This window comes from Amblyomma mixtum, chromosome 1 (genome assembly GCF_055824585.1).
Source record: "Amblyomma mixtum isolate Tamu chromosome 1, ASM5582458v1, whole genome shotgun sequence".
NCBI classification, from domain to species: domain Eukaryota; kingdom Metazoa; phylum Arthropoda; class Arachnida; order Ixodida; family Ixodidae; genus Amblyomma; species Amblyomma mixtum.
The window spans coordinates 12,306,021-12,323,632 of record NC_143012.1 but is presented as its reverse complement, the minus strand read 5'-3'; the positions used below and the strand labels follow the sequence as shown (position 1 = coordinate 12,323,632).

The window sequence follows — 17,612 nt, the reverse complement described above, 5'->3', positions numbered from 1 at the left end:
GGGGAGGGGATAGTAGAAAGGACAGGGGGAGGGGTACACTGACAATAAATCTATTTACATATATACATGATAAATATAAATATATACAGGTCGCACGCGCGTGAAGGTCTTATTTCCGTGGGCCTAATTTGCAGCTGTGTAGTAGTCTCTGACTGGATGTATTTAAATTAGGGAAATCGGCAGCACAGGACAATTATTCGAAGTTTCTAAGATTGCCCAGGACGCGTAGAACGAGTTCCCACGTTAAAAAGACAAGTTCAGATTCCTGTTTAGTGCACATTTATGCCATGCACCACCAACCGGGCATGTGGCTGTTGTCTTGGGACCTACACTGGTTATGCGCTTCGTTAAAGGTGCACTGAAGAGGATTCTGAACTTGTCTTTTTGCCGCGGGAACTCGATCTACACGTTCCTAGCATTCTTAGAAACTGCACCTTATTGCCCAGTATGGCCGATTTCCCTAATTAAATCGAATTAACGTCCGGCCCCCGCCCTTTCTTTTGAATTCTGCCTCGTACGATGGGCGGAGTCGACCAACGCGTGAAGTTCCTTTCAGCCAGCTCCGTGGAGGCTTTGCTTTCGCTTTATTTTGTTTTTTAGGTTTCCATGAATAAATAGTTTCATTCGGAGATAATATAGCCGCAAAATAAGCCCGCAGAAATAAAAATACGCGCGGACTATTTGCTACTACGGACTACTACGTATTACTCCGCCGATGGTTGAGCGGCAAGCCGCCACGGGACTGGGTGAAAGGCACTCCACGCGTTGGTCGACTCCGCCCACCGTACGACGCAGAATTAAAAAAAAAAGGGCGGGAGCCGGACGTTAATTCGATTTAATTAGGGAAATTGGCCACACAGGGCAATAAGTCGCCGTTTCTAAGAATGCTAGGAAGGTGTAGATCGAGTTCCCGCGGCAAAAAGACGAGTTCAGATTCCTCTTCAGTGCACCTTTAAGGGACAAGCCGCCGCCGCCGCCGGCTGCCAGCGCACTGCTCGCTAGAGGCGCTGAGCATAAACTGCTTCGCATCGAAGCCGCAGCGGGTTTGGTTGGTTGGTTGGTTGGTTTATGGGGTTTAACGTCCCAAAGCGACTAAGGCTATGAGAGACGCCGTAGTTGAGGGCTCCGGAAATTTCGACCACCTGGGGTTCTTTACGGTTTTGCTTCGAAACTAGTCACTGCCTACGGTAACATGTATTACCCTACTACCGGTACACTGTAAATTGAATAATCTTCTATTGAAATTACAGTTCAGTTGGTATCCGGCAACGCATATCGTAAACCATATAAACAGATCCAACCAAAACAGCCGCAGTTTCTGGGTACTGCCTTGCAGTGTAACAAGAGACCCATATACTCACGGCGAAGACACGTCTTTGAGCCTGAAGTCGTCCTCCTGGAAGGAGAAAAGTACACGAAGGATCAGCAAACTTGACAAAAAGGGACACGTTTCACAAGCTGGCTGCCATTTTTTTAAGTTGATGATAGGCGAAGGAAAACTTAGTATATGTATGAGGATAGAAGACGCAATGTTTCAAAGAAGAGAAGTCAGTATCAAAGAAGAGCTTCCACCTTGTCCTCCACGCTCTAATGTTTTGGCATCATTGAGATAACCACAAAGACTTTGCTGTCTTTTCCTTCACATGGGCCGTTTCGTGACGTACTGCACGGCCTGAAACAACAGTTTGTTTACAATTGTATGGAAGAGAGGAACTGTACATTCCACTGTACAACAAGGTTACGTAGCAATTATTAAGAGTGATGTTTGTACTGCAGTGGAAATACCGTAATTTCCGAACTATAGTCCGCACTCGGTGTATAGTCCACAGGGGCAAATTTCGGCTCAAAATAAAATTTTGCGAAGTTAAAATATTGAAGTTGATTGTGTATCGGAGCTGACTTCGCTTTTATTTATTACGGTAACATGTCGTAGGTGCCCACACGGGGCACATTTTTTTATTTGATAGCCGCCTTGTAGGCTCTTCGGCTCTGAGAGACAATCTGAAAAAATAAAATCATGTACAGTCTGTACCATACAGGGTCTGTTCTGAAAGTAGTAGGACTCATTTTTTAAATACTATTTATTCATGAGAACAGTACAAACGATTAGAATTTTTCAAAGTAGCACCCTTCCGCACCTACACACTGATTCTAATGAGTTTTCCAGTTTTCGTACGCCTCCAGGAACACCTCGACCGGAATGCTGTTCAGCTCCCTCGTCACGGCCTGTTGGACCGCTTCTACCGATCTGTGATGTTTCCCCTTGAGTGTCGATTTTATTCTCGGGAATAGAAAAAAGTCTGGCGGGGCAAAGTCGGAGCTGTAACGGTGCTGAGGCAGCGTTGCCGCCTTGTGCTGGGCAAAAAATCGGGGTTTTAATTCACATGATGAAGAAGATCCTGGCGGATCGCTTTCCGGTTGGCCTTTTGCTCCTGACAGCACTCCCGGCACCAACTTCGCGCACACTTTCCTCATGGCTAAGTTTCCTGTCACGATCTCAAAAACTTGGGTTTGAGGAATGCTCAAGTCCTCAGCAACCATTCTGATACTCATCCTGCGATCACTGTTCAGTAAATGTTTCACTCGCTAAACATTTTCATTGGTCTCGCTGGTGGAAGGGCGTTCGGAGTGGTCGCCGTCTTCCGCTCTTTCCTTACCTTCTCGGAACATCTTGTGCCGCTCAAAAAATACCTGATCTACCCATGGCAGTTTCACCGTAGGCCTCCAAAATCAGGTTGAGTCTCTTTGCCCGTTTTACCAAGATTTACACAAAATTTGATCGCCTATCGCTGATCCAGTAAAGGCGCCATGATTCTGTGTGACGAGACGTTTCGACAGGGGTTCACAGTGCAAGCGACCTGCTCTCTTCAACGGCCGACAGCCGACTGCCGATTATTCCCCAGCATTCCCAATATCACCCTTCAACGATTCTGCAAGCGCAGACCGCCTCTCGTCCGCCCGTTAGCCCAGGAAAAAAACCAGTCCTACTACTTTCAGAACAGACCCTGCATATAGTTCACATAAAGCAAAATTTCAGCTCTTAAACATGTAAAGACCACGTACTATAGTCCAGAAATTACGGTAGTTGGGCTGAGGACTAAGGTTTAATAGCAATAAAATGGTTCCACCAGCACAGGGTTTCCAGAGAAGAATGTCAATATGGCGGCTTTAAAAGGCCAACAAGGACACATCGAAGTAGACCTATGTCGAAAGAATACCGTATTTTAATGACAACAAGGCTATTTTATCTGGAAATGAAGCTTTTACAGGCAAGAAAAGGAAAATACATGAAAAACAGGCATGGCTACCACTAGTCAGGCATTTCTGCCAGCAAACTATGGTGACGCCAAGTAGGGGTGGATTTTGAGGAGGGGGCGGGAATTTTCCATGAGAATTGATGATGATGATGAATGTTAATGGCGCAAGGGCAGATTTTGTCCCAAGAGCTTCGTACTGAGTGGCCGAAATACTAGACAAAATAGTTGAAAATACAGGGGGGCACTTTGTTGACCTGAAGTCCGGTGAGGCGAAAGCGTTAAGCGCAGTGTTGCTGCTTCTGTCACTGATGTGTGGTTAAGGTGTTAAGCTTTGCCTCTAAGAGTGGAACGCGACAGCGTCTTGCAACGCTGCCAGGGAGCCCACAATTTATATTACTGAATGTTATCGCTTAAAGCTAAATTGATTAGAAAATCAGAAGAAAAAACAACCACATAACGCCGGTGGGATCCGTGGGTTCGGATCCCACCGGCGGCATGTGGTTGTTTTTTCTGCTTTTCTAATCAATTTAGCTTTAAGCGATAACATATTCAATAATATAAATTGATCAACACCACAAAATAAATAAATTAATTAAAAATCCGCTGTGCCCCTTGGTTTCTGTGGCTGTTGGCTTCTCTCATATTTATAACGAGTCCCTCATTCCCCTTTCCTTGTCTGCTTAGTTAATGTATGGTTAGTGATAGCTAACGTAACCTTAACTAGTAGACTAATTAGTGTTGTTAAGGTACAGGTGCAGTGCACAGTCCCAATGCCACTTCTTAGTGATAGTTAACGTGACCTTAACTAGTACACTGATTAATTAGTGTTGTTAAGGTACAGGTGCAGTGCACAGTCCCACATGCCACTTCTTAACTACTACTGATTACCAATTATTCATTTATTCATTAAGTACAATGACATAATCATGAAATCCCTTTATATGATGTTCTGATATCTTTCGATTGCACCCGGTTAAGTATCGATTGGCTATTGATTGGCAGATGCCCATGTAAGGCATGCATCCGAAACGCGGACACATTGCTAACACGTCTTGGTAACGACAGTATGAGGCATTAAAGGCTTTCGCTCTAAAAAGCTTGCGCAGAACTCGCACCGGTTCTAACCTGCTGCCTCTCCAGATGCTACTGGATGCTCCCGAAGTAACGCACAGCGCCGGTTCAGAGATGGAACGCTTGTTGCTGAAGGACACTGGATCTGTCTTTCAGGCACCTGTGCCCAGCTGTCCAGCCCAAGCCGTGCTGCCTCTCCATATGCTACCGAATGCTCCCGAAGTAACGCAGTGCGCCGGCTCAGAGATGGAACGCTTGTTGCTGAAGGACACTGGCCCAGTCTTTCAGGCACCTGTGCCCAGATGTCCGGGCTCTGTCTTTCAGGCACCTGTGCCCAGCTGTCCAGGCTCTGTCTTTCAGGCACCTGTTCCCAGCTGTCCAGCCCAAGCCGTTCTGCCTCTCCATATGCTACTGAATGCTCCCGAAGTAACGCAGAGCGCTGGTTCAGACATGGAACGCTTGTTGCTGAACGACACTGGCTCTGTCTTTCAGGCACCCGTGCCCTGTTGCGCAGCCGTCCTGCCTCTCCATATGCTCCTGGATGCTCCCCAAGTAACGCAGAGCGCTGGCTCAGAGATGGAACGCTTGTTGCTGAAGGACACTGGATCTGTCTTTCAGGCACCTGTGCCCAGCTGTCCAGCCCACACCGTGCTGCCTCTCCATATGCTACTGGATGCTCCCGAAGTAACGCAGAGCGCCGGCTCAGAGATGGAACGCTTGTTGCTGAAGGACACTGGATCTGTCTTTCAGGCACCTGTGCCCAGCTGTCCAGCCCACACCGTGCTGCCTCTCCATATGCTACTGGATGCTCCCGAAGTAACGCAGAGCGCCGGCTCAGAGATGGAACGCTTGTTGCTGAAGGACACTGGTCCAGTCTTTCAGGCGCCTGTGCCCAGATGTCCGGGCTCTGTCTTTCAGGCACCTGTGCCCAGCTGTCCAGGCTCTGTCTTTCAGGCACCTGTGCCCAGCTGTCCAGGCTCTGTATTTCAGACCCCTGTGCCCAGCTGTCCAGCCCAAGCCGTTCTGCCTCTCCATATGCTACTGAATGTTCCAGAAGTAACGCAGAGCGCTGGTTCAGACATGGAACGCTTGTTGCTGAATAACACTGGCTCTCTCTTTCAGGCACCTGTGCCCTGTTGCGCAGCCGTTCTGCCTCTCCATATGCTCCTGGATGCTCCCCAAGTAACGCAAAGCGCTGGCTCAGAGATGGAATGCTTGTTGCTGAAGGACACTGGCTCTGTCTTTCAGGCACCTGTGCCCAGTTGCTCATCCGTTCTGCTTCTCCATATGCTACTCGATGCTCCCGAAGTAACGCAGAGCGCTGGCTCAGAGATGGAACGCTTGTTGCTGAAGGACACTGGCTCTGTCTTTCAGGCACATGTGCCCAGCTGTTCAGCCCAAGCTGTGCTGCCTCTCCATATGCTACTGGATGCTCCCGAAGTAACACAGAGCGCCGGCTCAGAGATGGAACGCTTGTTGCTGAAGGACACTGGCTCTGTCTTTCAGGCACCTGTGCCCAACTGTCCAGGCTCTGTCTTTCAGGCACCTGTGCCCAGCTGTCCATCCCAAGCCGTGCTGCCTCTCCATATGCTACTGGATGCTCCCGAAGTAACGCAGAGCGCTGGTTCAGACATGGAACGCTTGTTGCTGAAGGACACTGGCTCTGTCTTTCAGACATATGTGCCCTGTTGCGCAGCCGTTCTGCATCTCCATATGCTCCTGGATGCTCCCCAAGTAACGCAGAGCGCCGGCTCAGAGATGGAACGCTTGTTGCTGAAGGACACTGGCTCTGTCTTTCAGGCACCTGTGCCCTGTTGCGCAGCCGTTCTGCCTCTCCATATGCTCCTGGATGCTCCCGAAGTAACGCAGAGCGCTGGCTCGGAGATGGAACGCTTGTTGCTGACGGACACTGCCTCTGTCTTTCAGGCACATGCGCCCAGCTGTTCAGTCCAAGCTGTGCAGGTCCAGTCACTTGATCACTGCTCCGCCCCAGTCTTGTGGGTCCAGCCACTCGTTCCCGGCTGGTCCGCCCAATCCTTGCGTGTCCACCAAGTACCGCGGGTCTAGGTACTTGCGTCCCGGTGGTCGCTGAATGTCGAGTGGGTCCACTCACTTGTTCACCAAGTAGGGCTGGTCTAGGTACTTGCATCCGGATGGTCGCTGAACGTCGAGTGGGTCCACTCACTTGTTCACCAAGTAGGGCTGGTCTAGGTACTTGCGTCCCGATGGTCGCTGAATGTAGAGTGGGTCCACTCACTTGTTCACCAAGCAGGGCTGGTCTAGGTACTTGCGCCCGGATGGTCGGCCCATGTGCGCGTCCGGGTACGTGTGCCCGGTTGGCCGGCCCAAGTCGTGCGGGGCTCCTCGAGCTGACCTGAGTGACGTCCTTCTTGCACTGGGGTCTGTTGACAGGAAATGAAAGAAACGGGGATTAGTTTATCACACAGCGCCGGTCAGAAATACATAGTGAGTAGACCACATCAGTGCCACACTTTGCATGGAAGTACTGAATGCATTACATAGGCATGTCGAATCATTGCGCCAGGTAATATGAGTTTTCACAGTAGAAGCCCTCAAGAGAGTTATGGCCTAAGACTTCCAGGTCATCGCTCCAGGTAATTATGAGCCTCCATGCTAAAAGCCGTCTTAAGAGCTACAGCCTGTCTTCCAGGGCACTGCAAAAATATGCCCCCCCCCCCCCCCTAAAAAGTGGTGTGTCCTTCTGAAGCGATAGCTTCACTACGCCATGTAAAGCCAAGGCCACCGGGCCGAGCCGACGCCGCTAGTGCGCATGCGCCGCGCGTGACGTCACAGGTGCGCCGCGCGTGCGCCGGCTTCACCGCTGCAACGCCGCCGACTCCGCAGCCTCGCTGCGCATGAAGTTATCGCGTACGCACCAAGTTTAACCGGAGCTAAACTACCAACAATTTATTTGTTTCGGTTTCATTGAATTGCCTCAAACCGATCAATAAATCCGAAAAGACAATAGCCATATGCCGTTGCAAACTGTTGAATAGTAGCACTACGAATTGATGAGCAATTGCTGACTGACTTTTAACGCAAAAACATTAGTACCATTACGAGAAAAGGCGGAGTATGTGTTTTAAAGTGTACTCGCAGATGGTATAGAAGCTCTCAGCGATGGCGAGAAAAATAGTGTGACGTCATCAAGCGGCCATGCGACCCACACAGCAAGCCGAGCACCACCCCTTCAGAAAAACATATACATGTCGTTCGTCTATATACTCCGCGTTGGCTGACCTCAATGTGGCGCCAGCCGCCGCGGTGGCTCAGTGGTTATGTTGCTCGGCTGCTGACCCGAAAGACGCGGGTTCGATCCCGGCCGCGGCGGTTGAATTTCTTTGGAGGAGAAATTCTAGAGGCCCGTGTACTGTGCGATGTCAGTGCACGTTAAAGAATCCCAGGTGGTCGAAATTTCCGGAGCCCTCCACTACGGCGTCTCTCATAGCCTTAGTCGCTTTGGGACGTTCAACCCCGTAAACCAACCAATCAATGTGGCGCCAGTTTTCCTGACAACATTCGTACCGATATTGTGGCGCACCAGTTTTTCGTAAAACATTCCCGGTGGTGTCATATGCTTCCCCGTTGCATATAGCTTACATGTAGTAGTCAAGTTGAAGACTAGCTTCGACGACGTATGCACCATCAATTGTGTGCCTTCCCGGAATTTCATATCAAAATTGCGATGCAACTGCTCGTCATACAGAGTGCCGAGTGGTCTCGTACGCAAGTAGACACCACTTGGAATGTAAATGTTCATAAACTCATAGAAAATAATTTTAATAGTTCTACAAACAATGCAACCAGAGATAGTAATGCTTTCGCATTCTCACACCTGGCAGTGTCACTGCCTTTGCCTAATTTTTTGTCTATTGCAATTATCATTCTGTTGACTACACTAGCATTATATATATATATATATATATATATATATATATATATATATATATATATATATATATATATATATATATATATAAGGAAAGAGTTGAAGTACACTTCTTAGAGAAACATTTATTTACCGACGGTTTCGGACGGTGAACTGTCCTTCATCAGGGTAAGGTTGTTTGTGGTAAGGTAAGGTTGTTTGCGTGACGGTTTCGGACGGTCCACCGTCCGAAACCGTCGGTAAATAAATGTTTCTCTAAGAAGTGTACTTCAACTCTTTGCTTATGTTGTCAGCAGTCGAGCAAGTTTTTTCATCGTAATATATATATATATATATATATATATATATATATATATATATATATAGAAGAAGGGGTCACAACCTTGCAATTATCTTAATTTAATACCGACAGTTTCGGACGGAGGACCGTCCTTCCTCAGGGGATTCTTGTGTATACCCTGAGGAAGGACGGTCCTCCGTCCGAAACTGGGTATTAAATTAAGATAATTGCAAGGTTGTGACCCCTTCTTCTACAAGTCTTCCTGGCCCATTGAACGACAAGACCTCCTGCAACTATATATATATATAGGAGACAAGGGCAGCGGAATGAATGAGGTGCTCGCTATAAATATGAGAGAAGCCAACAGCCACCGAAACCAAGGCACAGAGAAGATTTTTTTACAATTTAAAAAATAAATAAAATTAAAGAACCTGTGTTCCTTGGTTTGTGGCTGTTGGCTTTTCATATATATATATATATATATATATATATATACAAAAATTGGGGATAACCGAATAAGGCATGAACTCCACATCCGTAGCCTAAACATCTATATGCAATCCAAAAATCGCACCACAAGGTTTACAAGTTTCATTAACACCATCAATGGGGAACCTGTATGACGAGGAAAAGGATATTGGGAAGCATGTACTAGAATCTGCCTCTATATATTTGCTTGAAGTTGCGATTGCCCATTTTGAGAAGGCGTTGGAGGCGCTGAAAATGGAAGAGAGTCCTGCTCGTTAACACATCCCCTAACCGCGCCTGAGGCCACCGAATTTACGCTCCTTGAGGAAAAGAGAACGGGCGAGGTACGAGAGATAAAAAAAAAATTCATTAGGGACGGGATTCCGCACCTCGCGTGGACAAATTCAGCAGCACGCGAAGAAGAATCAGGAACGGAGGCAGCTACTAATTAATAGCAACCCTATGGTTACGATAAGCTCCCAACAACAAATTCAACGCAACACAAACGACATTAATACCGACAACACACGCAGAACGATCTGGAACGGGAGCAGCCACTAATGATAATCCTGGGCTACAAGCTCTGGCCTTGGCTTCCAGGATGGCATTGTTTATCTACCATCCAGTGCCCTAACGACAAGTAAATACAACAAACTGTCGGTTTTAAAAGATTTGGACAATTTTGCACGAATGTTGCGACTCAAAGAATACTTTTCTGATAGGCCCCAACTTATTGGTGATAGCAGAGGATTCTGCGTTACAAACCAACACTGGACTCTTGACGTGGGAAGAGAAACACTTGAACATGCATATTAATGCGGTCCAGAACGACATAATTCGCGCCTACAAAAGCCGCACTCCACGGATATCGAACCTGTCCAAAAAAGAACTGGATGCATTGAAGGTTTGGTTTCGTTTACTGGGGTTATGCTACTGCTATGCTACATCTCTAGTTTGGCGCTCCCCTGCAACCCCGTGATTTCCCGACAAGTTAACCAGCCAGCTAGTTAGCACGTCTTAGCTCTTTTCTGAAGTACTACACCGGTGACAGTGATATGCCGAAAAAAAGCGCTCTTCCAACTTAAACCGCCTATTTTTTTGCAATTGCGTAAAGTCTAAGGTGAAACACCCTGTATATATACATACAATCTTACACGTACGCGAACGCACATACAGCTCTCACTATACAGAGCAAGGTTTATGGGGGTTGGCTCAGTGGTTATAGCGTTCGGCTGCTGACCCGAAAGACGCGGGTTCGATTCCGGCCGCAGCGGTCGAATTTCGATGGAGGCGAAATTCCTGAGGCCCGTGTACTGTGCGATGTCACTGTACAGTCGCCGTCAAAAGTAAATGGCAGGCGACTTTGTCAAAGAAATCTAATTTCTTTAAATCTAAAGCATAATGGTCCATGTTTGTTGGTCACACAGCGCAATTCGCACAATCACAATTAGTCTGCACATATGAATTCAAGGATGCATGATTTGAGCGGGAAATGATTAAATTTTTTCGTTAATAGTGCCTTCCATTTACTTTTGACGGCACCTGTACGTTAAAGAACCCGAGGTGGTCGAAATTTCCGGAGCCCTTCACTACGGTGTCCCTCATAAGCTCATAAGCTTGAGTTGCTTTCGGACGTCAAACCGCCATAAACCATCGACTATACAGAGCAGGAAACAGTTTGGACATGTATTTGTATCATAGAATGATTGAAAATTTACTGATACTGCTAACCTCGGCTTCAGCTTTATATACTCCTCCTCAAGGGTGTCCGGATCGGTGCAGGTGACGAACTACCAATCAGTTAAGTTATCCCGAATATTATTGCGGTTATGCATTTTGCTGTTCGTGCATAGTAGTTTAGCGCCTTAATGTCTTTCAGAACACCAAAAAATGGGGCCAACAGTAGAGCCACTTTTGCACGACTTGTGGGGACGCCTTCGTCCCCTGCGTTCGCTTTCCCGCAACGCACTAGTTACCTGTGGTTAGCTTCCCCGCAACGCACTCCCCTTAGTTGTGTTTAACTAACAGGGGAGGGCGCTCACGTCGCAGCGACACCAGCGCCACGAACGGCGTTTTGCTGCGCGCGCCCGGGGAGCGACAGGGTCTCTTCTCCTTGGGACCGGGAAGCTCGCGGACGTTTTGCGAGCCGCTCCGCTCTTCGCCGGCGGCGACCTCGTGTGGAAACATGTTCCCCTCAGCTCGTCCTGTCCGGCCTCGGAGTTTTTCCCCTGCCCTAGCGTAGGCGAACATTCGCTCGTAACCGTGCTGGTGAGTCGGACATTCTCGATTGCTCAGTGTATTTTGTTGCTAGCTGGCGTTATTGTTGTTATAGCAATAAATGCCTTGTTTGTGTCAGCCAGTGTGTCGTTCCTTTGTTCCCGCAGAGCAAGGCCCGCCGTGGTCGGTGTGCGCTCGGTAGCGTACGCGACCACGGGGTGGGGTCCGCGCGGCTTTGAACTGTGTCAGCCGCGGTTAAGCGGGGAGAACGGATTTATCTCCCCCATTTTAAACCCCACAGACCACACATCGAAAACTCCGCAAAACGTAGGCCATCAGTGTGCTCTCTACCATCGGCACTTTTTTCTGACCCGAAAGAGCGAGCTTTAGCGGCTTACTAAAGTCGTAACAGGCGCTGCGTTCTTACTAAGTTTAAAGTGCATAGTAATGGCTGTGGTTGCGCAAGATATATCTAGATTAGACCTAATTTATTCGAGTTAAGCTTAGCTACACTGACGGTCATGAGGCACGATCGAATGTAAATTGAACAGAAATTACTCAAGAAATGATATGCAGACCGAAGTTCAATATTAATTTTGTTGACCAACTTGACCGTGGCCAACAGTGCTGAGTTAACGTTGAATAGATGCAATTTCTATAAGATATCGTCACTTCGTCAACACATAGGCAATGTTCAATTTTGTACAAGTCCCTCGCGACCACTGTCACTTGTCGCAAATGCAATAACACTGAGGCTGTGGTGACCAGGATTGATGGGCGCGCGGTGGATGGTGAAGTTCTATACACCATGGTACGCTTGTAAAGAAGCTTGCATAGACGCTTGCAAAGGTATGATCTCTGATGTTGCGCCACAAAAAACAAGCAAAGGCTGTCTCCACAGACCAGTTTGTGTCACTTGGAGGACAGCCCTTGGAAATGTCTCGGCCACAGAAGATCCAAAACTGACTCAAACGTGCTCACATTATGCTGACATGGCTCAGGACCCAGCATAACTTTGTTTGTCCGTATGTTCGAGCTGTTGCGATATTGTGGATTATGTCGCCCACTAACGGTCGTACTGCGTTTCTGCACTCTAGCATTTTGAGCACACTTAGTCTGTGTACACTGTTAAGTTCTTAATGACCTCTTGTGACACTTTTTCTGATTATACAGTATCTCGGTGTTACGATCACGGCTGATGCGAATCACGGCATGATGCGATACAAACGCGTTAGCCACGACCGCAACTAATTCTAAATAAATGTTTTTTTACCGCCACCACTTGTTCCGCCGCCACTATGGAACTATTCCTGACCGCGCAGCACGCGTGTTTTTTCGTGTTTAGAAATGGTCATCGCACTAACAACCTCCTCGAAACAAGCCAACGTCATTGTAAGCGACACAAGAGCACAATCAACATAAGTGCGGTCGCGTCTCTGCGGAGGCAGCAACAATCCTGCAAAGTCGAGGGCCAAATTCTCCTTTATTTATTTATTTATTCAAGGTACCTACAGCGCCTTGAGAGGCATTATTGTAGGGGGGGGGGGGTAAGTACATTAACAGTAAAATTCAATACAGCACAAGAGAACAAAACAGAAAGAAAAGTTACAGAAAAATGTTAAGAACTTCCAAAAAGATAAAAGCATTCTGATTGCACCCGACACGCAAAACCAACACTGACAACAGCATAATCAGATTATTGCATGGTCAATTGCGGCCTGGAAATTCTCGCTCTCAAACACTTCATTAGGCAGCAGATTCCAGTCACTTATTGTGTTGGGGAAAAATGAATATTTAAATGTATTAATCCGGCAGTTATACCCTCTAATTTTCATTGTATTATCCCTTCTACTCGAAACGTAGTGAGGTTGCCTTAAATAGAGGCTTTTATTAATTCCTGTTTTATTATTGTAAATGTCGTACAAAAACTTTATTCTAAAAACTTTTCTTCGGTGGGATAATAACTTCCAACCAAGAGCTTCCCGAAGTTCAGAACTTCTAACCTTAAAATTATAATTCCCAGTTACGAACCTTGCTGCCCGCTTCTGAACTCTTTCTAGCTTGTCTTTTAAAATATTTGGGAACGGGTCCCAACATACGCATCCATATTCGAGAACTGGCCTGACATTCGTAACGTACAATGTTTCTTTTAGACGTGGAGTTGTATGTTTAAAGTTTCTTTTAAAAAGGTTGAGAACGCGGGAAGCTTTGGCAGTTATCGCGTCGACGTGTGCGGTCCAATCCAACTTCGCTGTAAATGTGATACCGAGATACTTTACTCGGTCGTTTGTCTGTACAACAGATTGATTTAGATTATAGTTGCCCCATATCTTCTTTTTTTTGTTTGTGAACTGCATGAGGTAACATTTACTGGTGTTGAGAGTCATCTTCCATTTGTCACACCACGCACATACCTTGTCAAGGTCGGACTGCAACAGAATGGTATCATTTGCGCACGTGACAGAACGGTAAACAACACAGTCATCGGCGTACAGCCTAACACGGGAGCACAGATCACTCGGCAAATCATTTACAAAAACAAGAAACAGCAAAGGCCCAAGTACCGAGCCTTGCGGCACACCCGATAAAACCTGAACAGAGTGCGAAGTGACACCGTTTATAAGTACCCGTTGTTGCCGTGCATACAAAAAATCTTGAATCCATCCAAGAAGTCTAGAAGGTATACCTAAATATGATAACTTTGTTAAGAGCAGAGAATGCGAAACCACGTCAAAAGCCTTGCGTAAATCAAGAAAAACTGCGTCTATTTGAACACCCCTATCTACACCTTCCGCGACATCATGGATGAACTCAGTGAGCTGAGTTGTACACGATAGGCCCGAACGGAAACCATGTTGAGCGGTAGTGAAGAAATCATTATCATTAAGGTGCTTCATAAGACCAGAATATATTACATGCTCCAGTGTTTTACAAGAAACAGAGGTGAGGGACACCGGTATGTAATTACATATATTTGCGCGATCCCCATCTTTATGTATTGGCGTTACATTCGCTACCAGTCATTTGGGAGTTTTTTATAATCCAGGGACTTATTGAATATTGTGACCAAAAATGGAGCTATTTCTATTGCACATAGCTTCAAAATATAATTTGATATATCGTCTGGGCCGTGAGCAGAATGGGCCGCCTCATTGGGCCGCCCAGATAACATTCTGGGAGCAGAATGTTATCTGGGCCGCGCGCAGACGCATCCGGAGCTTTTCCAACTTTGTTGCGAAAGCAACACTCCGACAGCCAAAGCGAGACCTCGGATGGCCGCCGTCGCGCCGTAGCTACGCTGACCATGAGCCGTCGCCTAGCAGCGCGACCGAGGGCGCTAGCTCCTCCCTCTCGCTAGGGAGCCTACATGTCGCGCCCCTCCCGGCCCTCTCGACAGCGCTCGCTCCGGGAGAGGAGGTGGATGGATGGATGGATAGGAGCGCCCCCTTTGAAACGGGGTGGTGGCTATTGCCACCATGCTCAGCTTTTCTTTCTTTACTATTTTTGTATTTTTTTACTGTGTTGGCAATTCTCATTAAGAATCGTCATCATCTTTACCTACAGTTTCCTACAATTCTAACCTTATGCCACATCTCTGCTTTTCAGACACCAATCCTCCAATCGCTTTTTGCTAACTTCCACTGCAGATTTGTTTACATGGTCGTTGTTATCTTTAAACCCTAGGGCCTCAGGAAGAGTGACTGCGCCGGCATCGACATCCGGATGGATATCATCACATTTGATTACGAGGTGTTCAATTGTTTCCACAGATCTACCACATACGGCACATGAGTCATCTTCGTTAAATTTCTTTTTGTAGCTGCGCGTTCTAAGACACCCTGACCTAGCTTCAAAAAGCAGGGCACTGCCTCTTGAGTTATCATAGAAAAATTCTTTCCTGATCTGCCTTTTCCAGTATCGATATAGTTCTACACTATGTTTCTTTTCCATTGAATTCATCCAATTTTTAACTTCTGCGTTTTTAACCTGTCGTTTAATGCTCTTTCTTTCTCCGTCCTCATAACCTGCATACTTACTGGTTAGTTTTCTAGTTCTTTTCCGCCACTGTGAGTCAACGCTCTTTCTATATAAATATTTAAATACCTTAGCTGCCCACCTGTTATCGTCCAATTTCCTCAGGCGTTCTTCATATAGTATTTTACTCTTAGCTTCCCGTGTTTCGAACGATGCCCAGCCCATATCCCCTTGTACTGCCTCGTTTGTGGTTTTGCCGTGGGCACCTAGTGCTAATCTTCCAACAGCTCTCTGATTTACGTCTAATCTCGACTGAACTTCTGCCCTTAAGCACAGAACCGCATTGCCGAAAGTAAGTTCCGGCACCATTATTCCTTTCCAAATACCTCTTAGTACTTCATATTTGTTGTACCCCCATAATGCCCTATGTTTCATTATCCCGGCGTCTCTTCGTCCTTTTGCCCTAAGAGCCTGTTCGTGATTTTCCGTGTATATTTGCCATTCGTTTAGCCATATCCCGAGGTATTTGTATTCGGCCACTTTGGGTATTTCGTGGCCTTGTATTGAAAGCACCTGGTCAGTTGTAGCGTTAAAAATCATCAGACCTGATTTAGTTGCGCTAAAACTTAATCCTAGAGCGTCTCCTTCGTCTCCACAGCAATTAACCAAAGTTTGTAAATCTTCCTGGCTATCTGCTAACAGTACAATATCGTCCGCATACATTAAACCCGGGAGTCGCTGCTCAACTACATTTCCGCCTAATCTGTACGACAGATTATAACCTAGATTACTTTCTTCTAGCCTTCTTTCCATATTTATCACGTAAAGCATGAAAATCAGCGGTGATAGAGGGCAACCTTGCCTTAATCCTTTGTGCACCCCCACAGTTGTGGTACTTTTTTTCCCTTCCCATGTAATTTCAACTTCATTATCTCGGTAGATTTCCTGTAGAAAATCAATTACTTCATGACCGATACCTAAATCTTTCAATATGCTCCACAGGAGTTCCCTGTTCACGTTATCGTATGCACCGGTTATGTCCAGAAAGGCTAAATACAGAGGTCTGTTTTCCGCCTTAGCTATTTCTATGCATTGGGTAAGCACGAACAGGCTATCATCTAAACGCCTACCCCTTCTGAACCCATTCTGGAGTTCTCCGAGTATCCGATTACCTTCTACCCATGCCTGCATTTTTAATTTCACCTCCTGCATAGCCAGCCTGTACATAACAGACGTTATCGTAATCGGACGGTAGGATTTGATGTTCATCTTATCTCTTTTCCCTTTATAAATCAAATTCATTTTACTCTGTCTCCAGCTGTGCGGAATTTGCTGATTTGTTATGACTGTCTCCAATGCTTTTATCAGCGCTTCCTTGCTTCTTGGGCCAAGTTCCCTAATCAGCATAATTGGAATTTCGTCTATCCCTGCGGATGTGGTTTTAGGAATATTCGCTTCCGCCTTTTCCCAGTTAAGACTAGTCAGTTCTAAGCTGTTCTCTATTGTGCTGTCCTGTGTTGCCGCCTCACTTGGGGAGATTACCCCAATGTCGTTGCTAAAGGACGCCGCTATAAATGATGTAATGCAGTTAACAGCATCGTCTCCCTCTAAACATTTTCGGCTGAACCATCGGCTGAACCGTTGGTGTCGGCTGAACCAGCGCCTCCTCTATTTTTACAATGCCAGCCGCATCGCCCGCTTCGCAATTGGAGCCGTCCGTACACCTCACTTCAGTTAGTTGCCGCGTTGCGGCGCTAGCCAGATGGTAGCACTAAAGCCCCTAAATATTCATTGAGGGGCTTTAGGTAGCACTGCTTGCGTAGTGGCGCGCGGTGGTGATAGCGCTGTCCTACTCCTACTCCTGGTGTCAGGTTGTTGCTGTCTACCCCTTCTTGTGTAGCTCTCGCTTCATCCGTGGCGCGGCGCTTTTTCCAACGGCAATAGGCTGGAGCGGCAGCTTTGCTCGCCGTTTGCAGAGGTGGCCTGTGGCGATCGCTCCGCGTATCCCTTGAGGATGGCGGCTGGCATACTTGATGCGCTGTTTGAGGTGCTTGCGCTACTTATTGCTCTTCCTCGCCAGACGAGTGGAGTGTTTTAAGGCTCGTTCGTTTCGTGGCACCATTGTTAACGAAAATTGCTTTGCGCGGGTAAATGGTGGGGTCCGCGACGCTGACGAGGTGTCCTCGCAGCAGCAGTAAAATGGCACCGGATAATTGTCTGCAGCAGGGCTGCTGCTTTCAGTTTTGTGGGAAGAGTGAGCAATTTTAAGCTCGTTTATGTGGAGCTGAGGAACTTCGCTGCACAGACAGTACAAACGAAGTTGACGTTTACGTGCATTTATTCACACTTACAACAATTTACGGTAATAGTATATGCAACTCTTTGTATTTATATCCATTCACATTTATAGAATTGGTGTCTATTTGCTTGTATT

General features: G+C 46.9%; 1 protein-coding gene across 6 annotated transcripts in view; it reads right to left on the bottom strand.

The window, feature by feature from the left end:
• Positions 1–17,612, bottom strand: part of LOC149365484 (uncharacterized) — a 79,142-nt gene that overhangs the window by 13,510 nt on the left and 48,020 nt on the right. For 4 of the 6 annotated variants that reach the window (XM_089542932.1, XM_089542908.1, XM_089542917.1 and 1 more), the window contains 2 exons: positions 4,383–6,730; positions 1,362–1,396 (listed from right to left, as the gene is read on the bottom strand). In XM_089542932.1, the coding sequence (XP_089399058.1) occupies positions 1,362–1,396; positions 4,383–6,730 (2,383 nt within the window). Of the gene's footprint in view, positions 1–1,361; positions 1,397–4,372; positions 6,731–17,612 lie in introns of all 6 variants that reach the window. The other 2 variants (XM_089542890.1, XM_089542922.1) reach the window with 2 other exon arrangements.